Raw genomic sequence first — 12,044 nt, forward strand, 5'->3', positions numbered from 1 at the left:
ATGAACGAGTTTTTTTGTCTCTTCTCTGGAAGATCACACTTTTACAAAAAAGGTTATGATTTTCAAATGGCTGTGAAGGCCATTTTTCTCCAAAAGGTTGTGGAGATTCTGGTTTTCCAAATGGAAGAAGGGAAGGGGGGGGGTCTCCATCTTTGTTTTAAAAAACCCTTTTGCTCCATAACAGGGAAGGGATGTGGGTGGGGAGAGGGGGAGGGCTCCCTTGGCCTTCCTTTGAGAGATGGAGAAGAAGCCCTCCATTTTTGAAGGTGCCTCCTTCCCTTCAGCTTCTCTCCCTCTGTGGCTCTCCCCACCCAGCCCTCCCAAAATCCTAGAGAGGCAGGGAATGCAGGAAAGGGAGGAGAGGAGCCCCCTTTCCCCCTGACGTCATTTCCGGAAGGGAGGGCTGCTCCACCACGTGGACCTTGGGGCACTTCCTTTCTTGGGAAGAGAAGGAAGGAAGGCAGAGGGGAAGGTGAGCAGGGCTGGGGGTGGAGGGACATTGTGGGGGGCCCCTTGGCCCACCCAAAGGGGCTGCCTTGGCCTCTGCCTCCTCTCTGCATTGGGGTATCTCTTCATCTTTGAGGCTGGAGCAGAAGGGAAGGGACAGGGAAGACTTGGCTTGTGTGTGTTTGCCTCTCTGTTTGAGGGCTTCCCTTTGCAGGATGCCTCAGTGTCAACTCTCCCCTTCAGAAAGACCACTCCTTCCCCTTGAAAGCCCCATCTCCCCCAAGATGCTTTCCCTCCCATTCATTCAGGAGCCTTCAAGGGGTGCAGAGGAAAGAGGGGGTCCCCAAATGGACCTCTTTTTTCCAGGGGAGGTTGCCCTGATTTATTTATTTGTCGTGTCAGGGCAACCAGACAATTGTATTACATTTCTAACAGAACAAAACAAACAAACAAACAAAACACAAAATTTGCAAGCTTGGTAGTTGATTAAATGTCCTTTGACCAGTATCTGGCCACTTGGAGTGCCTCTGATGTTGCCGCAAGAAGGTCCTCCATGGTGCATGTGGCAGGGCTCAGGGTGCATTGCAGCAGGTGGTCAGTGGTTTGCTCTTCTCCGCACTCGCATGTCGTGGATTCCACTTTGTGGCCCCATTTCTTGAGGTTGGCTCTGCATCTTGTGGTGCCAGAGCGCAGTCTGTTCAGTGCCTTCCAAGTCGCCCAGTCCTCTGTGTGCCCAGGAGGGAGTCTCTCGTTTGGTATCAGCCATTGGTTGAGGTTCTGGGTTTGAGCCTGCCACTTTTGGACTCTCGCTTGCTGAGGTGTTCCAGCAAGTGTCTCTGTAGATCTTAGAAAACTATTTCTTGATTCAAGTCGTTGACGTGCTGGCTGATACCCAAACAGGGGATGAGCAGGAGATGTCTCTGCCTTGGTCCTTTCACTATTGGCTGCTACTTCCCGGCGGATGTCAGGTGGCACAATACCAGCTAGACAGTGTCATTTCTCCAGTGGTGTAGGGTGCAGACACCCCGTGATAATGCGGCATGTCTCATTAAGAGCCACATCCACTGTTTTAGCGTGGTGAGATGTGTTCCATACTGGGCATGCGTACTCAGCAGCAGAGTAGCATAGCGCAAGGGCAGATGTCTTCTCTGTGTCTGGTTGTGATCCCCAGGTTGTGCCAGTCAGCTTTTCTGTGATATTGTTTCTAGCGCCCACTTTTTGCTTGATGTTCAGGCAGTGCTTCTTGTAGGTCAGAGCACGGTCCAGGGTGACTCCCAGGTATTTGGGTGTGCTGCAATGCTCCCGTGGGATTCCACGGGGAAGGGGTTTCGAGGAGGAGGAGGAGGGAGGGAGTAATTAAGGAAGGGTCTTTTTGCCAGGGGAGGGGGCCCTATGGGGGTAGGAAGGCATGAACCCCATTTGACCCCCCCCCCAACAGGTAGAAGGTTAGTGGGCCTGCATTCCCTCCCCTTCCTCTCTCTTTAGGGGGGTCATGGGGGTAGGAAGGCATGAACCCCATTTGACCCCCCCCCCCAACAGGTAGAAGGTTAGTGGGCCTGCATTCCCTCCCCTTCCTCTCTCTTTAGGGGGGTCATGGGGGTAGGAAGGCATGAACCCCATTTGACCCCCCCCCCCAACAGGTAGAAGCTTAGTGGGCCTGCATTCCCTCCCCTTCCTCTCTCTTTAGGGGGGTCATGGGGGTAGGAAGGCATGAACCCCATTTGACCCCCCCCCCCCAAACAGGTAGAAGGTTAGTGGGCCTGCATTCCCTCCCTTTCCTCTCTCTTTAGGGGGGTCATGGGGGTAGGAAGGCATGAACCCCATTTGACCCCCCCCAACAGGTAGAAGGTTAGTGGGCCTGCATTCCCTCCCTTTCCTCTCTCTTTAGGGGGGTCATGGGGGTAGGAAGGCATGAACCCCATTTGACCCCCCCCAACAGGTAGAAGGTTAGTGGGCCTGCATTCCCTCCCCTTCCTCTCTCTTTAGGGGGGTCATGGGGGTAGGAAGGCATGAACCCCATTTGACCCCCCCCCCCAACAGGTAGAAGGTTAGTGGGCCTGCATTCCCTCCCCTTCCTCTCTCTTTAGGGGGGTCATGGGGGTAGGAAGGCATGAACCCCATTTGACCCCCCCCCAACAGGTAGAAGGTTAGTGGGCCTGCATTCCCTCCCCTTCCTCTCTCTTTAGGGGGGTCATGGGGGTAGGAAGGCATGAACCCCATTTGACCCCCCCCCCCAACAGGTAGAAGGTTAGTGGGCCTGCATTCCCTCCCTTTCCTCTCTCTTTAGGGGGGTCATGGGGGTAGGAAGGCATGAACCCCATTTGACCCCCCCCCCAAACAGGTAGAAGGTTAGTGGGCCTGCATTCCCTCCCTTTCCTCTCTCTTTAGGGGGGTCATGGGGGTAGGAAGGCATGAACCCCATTTGACCCCCCCCCCCAACAGGTAGAAGGTTAGTGGGCCTGCATTCCCTCCCTTTCCTCTCTCTTTAGGGGGGTCATGGGGGTAGGAAGGCATGAACCCCATTTGACCCCCCCCCCAACAGGTAGAAGGTTAGTGGGCCTGCATTCCCTCCCCTTCCTCTCTCTTTAGGGGGGTCATGGGGGTAGGAAGGCATGAACCCCATTTGACCCCCCCCCCAACAGGTAGAAGGTTAGTGGGCCTGCATTCCCTCCCTTTCCTCTCTCTTTAGGGGGGTCATGGGGGTAGGAAGGCATGAACCCCATTTGACCCCCCCCAACAGGTAGAAGGTTAGTGGGCCTGCATTCCCTCCCTTTCCTCTCTCTTTAGGGGGGTCATGGGGGTAGGAAGGCATGAACCCCATTTGACCCCCCCCCCAACAGGTAGAAGGTTAGTGGGCCTGCATTCCCTCCCCTTCCTCTCTCTTTAGGGGGGTCATGGGGGTAGGAAGGCATGAACCCCATTTGACCCCCCCCCCCAACAGGTAGAAGGTTAGTGGGCCTGCATTCCCTCCCCTTCCTCTCTCTTTAGGGGGGTCATGGGGGTAGGAAGGCATGAACCCCATTTGACCCCCCCCCCAACAGGTAGAAGGTTAGTGGGCCTGCATTCCCTCCCCTTCCTCTCTCTTTAGGGGGGTCATGGGGGTAGGAAGGCATGAACCCCATTTGACCCCCCCCCCAACAGGTAGAAGGTTAGTGGGCCTGCATTCCCTCCCCTTCCTCTCTCTTTAGGGGGGTCATGGGGGTAGGAAGGCATGAACCCCATTTGACCCCCCCCCCCCAACAGGTAGAAGGTTAGTGGGCCTGCATTCCCTCCCCTTCCTCTCTCTTTAGGGGGGTCATGGGGGTAGGAAGGCATGAACCCCATTTGACCCCCCCCCCAACAGGTAGAAGGTTAGTGGGCCTGCATTCCCTCCCTTTCCTCTCTCTTTAGGGGGGTCATGGGGGTAGGAAGGCATGAACCCCATTTGACCCCCCCCAACAGGTAGAAGGTTAGTGGGCCTGCATTCCCTCCCCTTCCTCTCTCTTTAGGGGGGTCATGGGGGTAGGAAGGCATGAACCCCATTTGACCCCCCCCCAACAGGTAGAAGGTTAGTGGGCCTGCATTCCCTCCCCTTCCTCTCTCTTTAGGGGGGTCATGGGGGTAGGAAGGCATGAACCCCATTTGACCCCCCCCCCCCAACAGGTAGAAGGTTAGTGGGCCTGCATTCCCTCCCTTTCCTCTCTCTTTAGGGGGGTCATGGGGGTAGGAAGGCATGAACCCCATTTGACCCCCCCCAACAGGTAGAAGGTTAGTGGGCCTGCATTCCCTCCCTTTCCTCTCTCTTTAGGGGGGTCATGGGGGTAGGAAGGCATGAACCCCATTTGACCCCCCCCCCCAACAGGTAGAAGGTTAGTGGGCCTGCATTCCCTCCCCTTCCTCTCTCTTTAGGGGGGTCATGGGGGTAGGAAGGCATGAACCCCATTTGACCCCCCCCCCAACAGGTAGAAGGTTAGTGGGCCTGCATTCCCTCCCCTTCCTCTCTCTTTAGGGGGGTCATGGGGGTAGGAAGGCATGAACCCCATTTGACCCCCCCCCCCAACAGGTAGAAGGTTAGTGGGCCTGCATTCCCTCCCCTTCCTCTCTCTTTAGGGGGGTCATGGGGGTAGGAAGGCATGAACCCCATTTGACCCCCCCCCCAACAGGTAGAAGCTTAGTGGGCCTGCATTCCCTCCCCTTCCTCTCTCTTTAGGGGGGTCATGGGGGTAGGAAGGCATGAACCCCATTTGACCCCCCCCCCCAACAGGTAGAAGGTTAGTGGGCCTGCATTCCCTCCCCTTCCTCTCTCTTTAGGGGGGTCATGGGGGTAGGAAGGCATGAACCCCATTTGACCCCCCCCCCAACAGGTAGAAGGTTAGTGGGCCTGCATTCCCTCCCCTTCCTCTCTCTTTAGGGGGGTCATGGGGGTAGGAAGGCATGAACCCCATTTGACCCCCCCCCCAACAGGTAGAAGCTTAGTGGGCCTGCATTCCCTCCCCTTCCTCTCTCTTTAGGGGGGTCATGGGGGTAGGAAGGCATGAACCCCATTTGACCCCCCCCCCAACAGGTAGAAGCTTAGTGGGCCTGCATTCCCTCCCCTTCCTCTCTCTTTAGGGGGGTCATGGGGGTAGGAAGGCATGAACCCCATTTGACCCCCCCCCCCAACAGGTAGAAGGTTAGTGGGCCTGCATTCCCTCCCCTTCCTCTCTCTTTAGGGGGGTCATGGGGGTAGGAAGGCATGAACCCCATTTGACCCCCCCCCCAACAGGTAGAAGGTTAGTGGGCCTGCATTCCCTCCCCTTCCTCTCTCTTTAGGGGGGTCATGGGGGTAGGAAGGCATGAACCCCATTTGACCCCCCCCCCCAACAGGTAGAAGCTTAGTGGGCCTGCATTCCCTCCCCTTCCTCTCTCTTTAGGGGGGTCATGGGGGTAGGAAGGCATGAACCCCATTTGACCCCCCCCCCAAACAGGTAGAAGGTTAGTGGGCCTGCATTCCCTCCCTTTCCTCTCTCTTTAGGGGGGTCATGGGGGTAGGAAGGCATGAACCCCATTTGACCCCCCCCCCAACAGGTAGAAGGTTAGTGGGCCTGCATTCCCTCCCCTTCCTCTCTTTTAGGGGGGTCATGGGGGTAGGAAGGCATGAACCCCATTTGACCCCCCCCAACAGGTAGAAGGTTAGTGGGCCTGCATTCCCTCCCTTTCCTCTCTCTTTAGGGGGGTCATGGGGGTAGGAAGGCATGAACCCCATTTGACCCCCCCCCAACAGGTAGAAGGTTAGTGGGCCTGCATTCCCTCCCCTTCCTCTCTCTTTAGGGGGGTCATGGGGGTAGGAAGGCATGAACCCCATTTGACCCCCCCCCCAACAGGTAGAAGGTTAGTGGGCCTGCATTCCCTCCCCTTCCTCTCTCTTTAGGGGGGTCATGGAGGTAGGAAGGCATGAACCCCATTTGACCCCCAAACAGAGGTAGAGGGGTCGGTGGGCCTGCATTCCCTCCCCTTCCTCTCTCTCTCTTCCATGGGGCCCAGAGGCTGGGAGGAAAGGCAATGATAGGAAAGCCTTGCGCTCTAGGGAGGAAGGGGGCTATTATTTTATTTTGTATCAAAAGCATTGCATAAATTAATATAAAAACTGATAAAAATAGAAGGAGCGCAGGCGGCTAAATATCTTTTGACCAAAAACGGGCAACAGCAACGGCATTGTCTGTAGCCTCCAACAACTCTTCCTCTGTACATGAGGCAGGGCATAGTGGACAAGCATACAGATGCGGAGTTGTCTGTTCTGCTCCACAGTCACACAAGGTCTGGGATTCTTTTAGGTAGTGCTATTTGGCCAAGTTGTCTTTTGATCTGCCCACTCCTCTTTTGAGTCTGTTCGGGGACTTCCAAGTTGCCCATTCTTGGTTTGTCCCTGGAAGAAGACCCTCCCTCGTGGGGGGGGGGGGGGGAATCCAGTTGGGATTGCCTGTTTCAGCTGCCCAGAGAGATACCCTTGCTGTTGTTGGGGGGACGCCAAGAGGAGTGATGGTTCTCATAGAGCTTTCCCTTGATTGGAGTCTATTGGGAGGAGACTGGTAGCCATGCAGTGCGTGGCTTTCACAGGATTCAACCTTATTTCTCTCACATTTAGCAGCAACTTCTCATTGCACATTGGGGGGGGGGGGGGCAATGCCATCTAGCTTGTAGAGCAGTATTCCTCAACTTTCCTAATGCCACGACCCCTTAATACAGTTCCTCACGTAGTGGTGACCCCCCCAACCATAACCTTATTTTTGTTGCTACTTCACAACGGTAGTTTTGCTACTATTATGAAGCATAATATAAATATCTGATATGCAGGATGTATTTTCATTCATTGCACCAAATTTGCCACAAGCACCCGTTATGCCCAAATTTGAATACTGGGGGTGGGGGTGGGGGTGGGGAAGGGTTGATTTTGTCATTTGGGAGTTGTAGTTGCTGGGATTTATAGTTCACCTAACATCAAAGACCATTCTGAACTCCACCAACGATGGAATTGAACCAATCTTGACACACAGAACTTTCCATGACCAACAGAAAATACTGGAAGGGTTTGGTGGGTATTGACCTTAAATTTTGGAGTTGCAGTTCACCTACATCCAGACTTGCAGTTCACCTACATCCAGACTTGTAGTTCACCTACATCCAGACCAAACTTGACATAAATACTCAATATGCCCAAATGTGAACATTGGTGGAGTTTGAGGAAAAGCCCATTTGAGGAAAAGCCCATTTGACCCCCCAACAGAGGTAGAGTTTTAGTTGCTGGGATTTATAGTTCACCTACAATCAAAGAGCATTCTGAACTCCACCAAAGATAGAATTGGGCCAGACTTCCCACACAGGACCCACATGAGCAACAGAAAATACTGCATTTTCTGATGGTCTTTCACGACCCTTCTGAAACCCCCTCGCAACCCTCCCTGGGGTCCCGACCCCTCAGTTGAGTAACGCTGTTGTAGAGTTTATCAACAGGTGTAGGTTTAAGACATCCTGTGATTATTCTGCATGTTTAATTCAATGCTATGTTCACCTGCTTTGCATGGGCAGACTTACGCCAAACAGGGCAGGCATACTCAGCAGTTGAGTAAGTCAAGGCCAGGGCTAATGTTCTTACTAATTTTGGGTGTTGCATTTTGGTGATGTTCTCCATCTCTTTGTTCTCCTTTCAGCCTCTGGGATCCTTTGAAGAAGTGCTTGTGCATTCCTCTGAGAAGGAGTTGTGTGTCCTGGACCAGGTCTAGTGGGCTTCATGTGCAGAGGATACAATGGAGACCTGTGAGAACATGTCCTCTGGGTAAGCATGTGTCCTTTCCACTGCTCCGCAGCATATAGCATTGGCCCACCCAGAGTTGGAGCTTCCTTGTCCCCTCTCTCTTTCCCTTCCATTGTCTTTTGGAGCGAGCAGAGAAAACAACCTGAAGTGCCTGATATTTTAGAGTGAGAGGGAGCTCATCCATTTTACCCTTTGAACAATTCTCCAAACAAACAGAGAATTCAATATGGGGCAAAATTCTAACTCTGGAAAAGTGGTTTCCTAAGACCAGAACCTTGGGGCTCAAGAGGATTGCAGAAGAAAGATGGGCACAGCTCTTCCAGAAGCCAGGGGCCCATGAACAAGGAACAGGGGCTAACCCAATAGGTTTATGGGCTGGAAATACTGTCAACAAACGTGTTGAGGTAGACCGTTGTAAAGTGCTGAGCTCAAAGTAGGAAACAGGAAAATTATTGGTGGAACAGCAGCTAAGGAAAGAGTACAAATTAGAAGCTTGTCTGATCTCCCTAGGAAGGGAGTTTCAGAGCCGTGGGGCCACCACCGAGAAGGCTCTCTCTCTCGTCCCCACCAACCGTGCTTGAGACGGCGGGGGGAGAGAAAGCAGTGCCTTAAGAAGGGATGCCATGTTAAGTAGATCAAGGAGATTATTGGAGCTAAAAAAGCAACATGCGAATGTGGAGAAGAGCAAACCACTGACCACCTGCTGTGATGCAACCTGAGCCCTGCCACACGCACAATGGAGGACCTTCTTGCGGCAACACCAGAGGCACTCCAAGTGGCCAGCTACTGATCAAAGGACATTTAATAGAATACCAAGTCTGCAAACTTTGTGTTTTGTTTGTTTGTTTGTCTGTTTTTTTAATGCAATACAATTGCTTTGGTTCGCTCTTGACACGATAAATAAATATAGCAATTAAGATCAGCTCCTTATTTGATTCTTGGTTTCTGTGCTTTCTTCTAATTGAATTTTATTTTCCTTCAAAATAGAAATCAGCAGGAGAACGAGAACTGCGGAGAACCAGCTGTAACAAAGCCTGTCATGGAAAACACAACTCAAGTGAAAACTCAGAAGACCATATCTTCTTTTCAGAAGTCATATCATTCTGAACCTCTAGCCTCAGAATCAAATAAAACTGAATGTTCTGACTGTGGGAGAATTTGCAAATGCCATTCACAGTTAGACATAGATGCCAAACTCCATAAAGGAGACAAATGCATGGAATGTGGAAGCAATTTTAGTCCATGTGATCATCTACATTCACATCAAAGAACACACACAGAAGAGAAACCTTATCAATGTATGGATTGTGGAAAGACCTTCGGTTTTAGCAGTAATCTACGTCGCCATCAAATGATCCACACGGGAAAGAAGCCACATGAATGCACGGAATGTGGGAAGTGCTTCAGGGAGAGTGCACATCTGCGTAGCCATCAAAGGACCCACACAGGAGAAAAGCCGTATAAATGCATGGAGTGTGGAAAGAGTTTCAGTGATCGTCAGCCATATAATTACCATCTAAAGACTCACACAGGGGAGAAACCATACAAGTGTGTGGAATGTGGAAAGAGCTTCATTCAGAGGGCACAACTGCATTGCCACCAGAGGATTCACACAGGAGAGAAACCATATAAATGCATGGAGTGTGGAAAGTGCTTCAGGGAGAGTGGAAGTCTTCGTTCCCATCAAAGGATCCACACAGGGGAGAAGCCATATAAATGCATGGAATGTGGAAAGAGTTTCAGTGATAGTGGAACATATCATACACATCTAAGGACACACACAGGAGAAAAACCATATACATGCATGGAATGTGGAAAGAGCTTCATTCGGAGGGCACATCTGTCTTGCCATCAGAGGACTCACACAGGAGAGAAACCACATAAATACATGGAGTGTGAAAAGAGCTTGAGTGATAATCAAACATGTATTAACCTTCTAGAGATTCACTCAGAGGAGAAAAGTATTGATGCTGGGAAGAAGCCATATCAATGCATGGACTGTGGAAAGAATTTCCGTCGGAGTGCACATCTCCATTGCCATCAAAGAATACACACAGGAGAGAAGCCATATAAATGCATGGAATGTGGAAAGAGCTTCCGTGATTCTTCAACACATTATAAACATCTAAGGATACACACAGGAGAAAAACCATATAAATGTATAGAATGTGGAAAGAGGTTTGGTGATGGCGCACAACTTTGTATGCATCAAACAACACACACTGGGGAAAAGCCATATAAATGCATAGAATGTGGAAAGAGTTTCAATCGGATTCGAACTCTGCGCCTCCATCAAAGAATACACACAGGAGAGAAGCCATACAAATGCATGGAATGTGGAAAGAGCTTCCGTGTTAGTGTAACATATAACCAACATCTAAGGATTCACACAGGGGAGAAGCCATATAAATGCATTGAATGTGGAAGGAGCTTCCGTGTTAGTGGATCATATAATTACCATCTAAAGACCCACACAAAGGAGAAGCAATTTAAATACATGGAATATGGAGAAAGCTTCAGTGATAGTGGATCATATAATAATCGAAAGACCCTCACAGGGGAGGAACCACGTCAATGCATAGAATGTGGAAAGAGCTTTAGTGATAATGCATCATATAATAATCATGTAAGGACCCATGTAGAGGAGAAACCACATCAATGTATGGAATGTGGGAAGTGTTTCCGTCGGAGTGAACATCTGCGTTCTCATCAAAGGACCCACACAGGGGAAAAGCCATATACATGCATTGAATGTGGAAAGAGTTTCAGGTGGAGTGGGCAACTGCGTTGCCATCAAATATCCCACACAGGGGTGAAGCCATATCAATGCATGGAATGTGGAAAACGTTTCAGTGATAGTGGATCATATAAGCAGCATGTAAGGATCCACACAGGGGAGAAGCCATACCAATGCATGGAATGTGGAAAGAAATTCAGTCGAAAGGCACATGTGCAGTCCCATCAAATGACACACACAGGAGAGAAGCCATATATGTGCATGGAATGTGGAAAGAGTTTCAGGTGGAGTAAGCAGCTGCATTGCCATCAAATATCCCACACGGGAGAAAAGCCATATAAATGCATGGAATGTGGAAAGAGTTTCACTGATCCTGGGTCATACAGTAATCATCTAATGGCTCATACAGGGGAGAAACCATATATGTGCATCGAATGTGGGAAGGCCTTCAGCAGGATTACCTCATGTTGTAAACATCTATTGACTCACTTAGATGAAACCACGTGAATGTATGGAAAGTGGAATGGAATTCAGGGGAAATGTTCATTTAGTTCCTAGTTCATTAGAATTTACCACCTTTGATATTCCACAAAATGGCAAACCCATTTCTCATATTTTGTGAATTGGACAACTGCTCCCCCTAATAAATCTTGATATTTTCCCCATGTCTGTATTTTTATAATGACATTTAGTTCCTACAATAAAGTTCCTACAATAAAGTTGATTTCTACAAGTTCTGAATGAGTCAGAGTATCTGCTTGCCATGATGGTTTATAAAATCAGTCATTTAGAGCCCGTTTGCCTCCTGAGGCCAAGATTCGGCTACCTGCTGAAGGAGCAGGCTGAGAGTCCAATGCCCAGCGCGGTTCTTGTGTTAGGGAAAGCTACCCAAAAATAGCGGAGCATCCAAAACCACAAACAGGATACTAGTACCCTACATTCCGGCACATAAGACGACAGGGTGTATAAGACGACTCCCAACTTCTCCAGTTAAAATATAGAGTTTGGGATATACTCACCATATAAAACTACCCCTCTTCCAACACACACCAAATAAAAATTTTAAAAGCATCAGATTTGATTTCAATATGGTAATTTTACTATTACAGTATCTCCTTCTCTGCCTCTCAGATCTCGCACATGCGCACCTGCACCTCTGAGAGGCAGAGGAGGAGGAACGATAATAGGATACAAGGGCGGGCCAGACAGGTAAAAGAGTTATGTTTTTCTGGGCCCAGAGCCACTCTATCTCTTTTTCCCATACCCCAGGCGCCCTGGAAGCCTGCAGCTTGCTCCGCCCCTCAATTATACCTTCCCGGTGAGGCGCCCCTTCATCTCACCATCGGGACTGCATTAAGACCACAAATCCTGATGATTGGATTTTCTTCTACCGTACTTGTACAGCGTCGCCCTTAATGCTTTCATACAGTCGCTACATACAGCAGGGGCGTGGCCATTGCCATTTTTGAGCTCCCCCCCCCATCATATGCGGCAACCACAGAGTCTCCAATCCGATTGGAGGTTTCAGCACCTGCTCTATAAGACGATTCCCGTGTATAAAACTACTCCCACGTATAAGATTACTCCTGT

General features: G+C 50.4%; 1 protein-coding gene across 1 annotated transcript; it reads left to right on the top strand.

Moving 5' to 3' along the window:
• Positions 1 to 436: 436 nt before the first annotated feature.
• LOC132765845 (zinc finger protein 91-like) lies at positions 437 to 11,135 on the top strand. Its single transcript, XM_060760109.2, has 3 exons — positions 437 to 472; positions 7,614 to 7,738; positions 8,705 to 11,135. The coding sequence occupies exons 2-3, from the start codon at positions 7,710 to 7,712 to the stop codon at positions 10,959 to 10,961; spliced, it is 2,286 nt and encodes a 761-aa protein (XP_060616092.2). The 5' UTR covers positions 437 to 472; positions 7,614 to 7,709; the 3' UTR covers positions 10,962 to 11,135.
• The last annotated feature ends 909 nt before the right edge of the window (positions 11,136 to 12,044 follow it).

This window comes from Anolis sagrei, chromosome 2 (assembly GCF_037176765.1).
Source record: "Anolis sagrei isolate rAnoSag1 chromosome 2, rAnoSag1.mat, whole genome shotgun sequence".
Taxonomy (NCBI): domain Eukaryota; kingdom Metazoa; phylum Chordata; class Lepidosauria; order Squamata; family Dactyloidae; genus Anolis; species Anolis sagrei.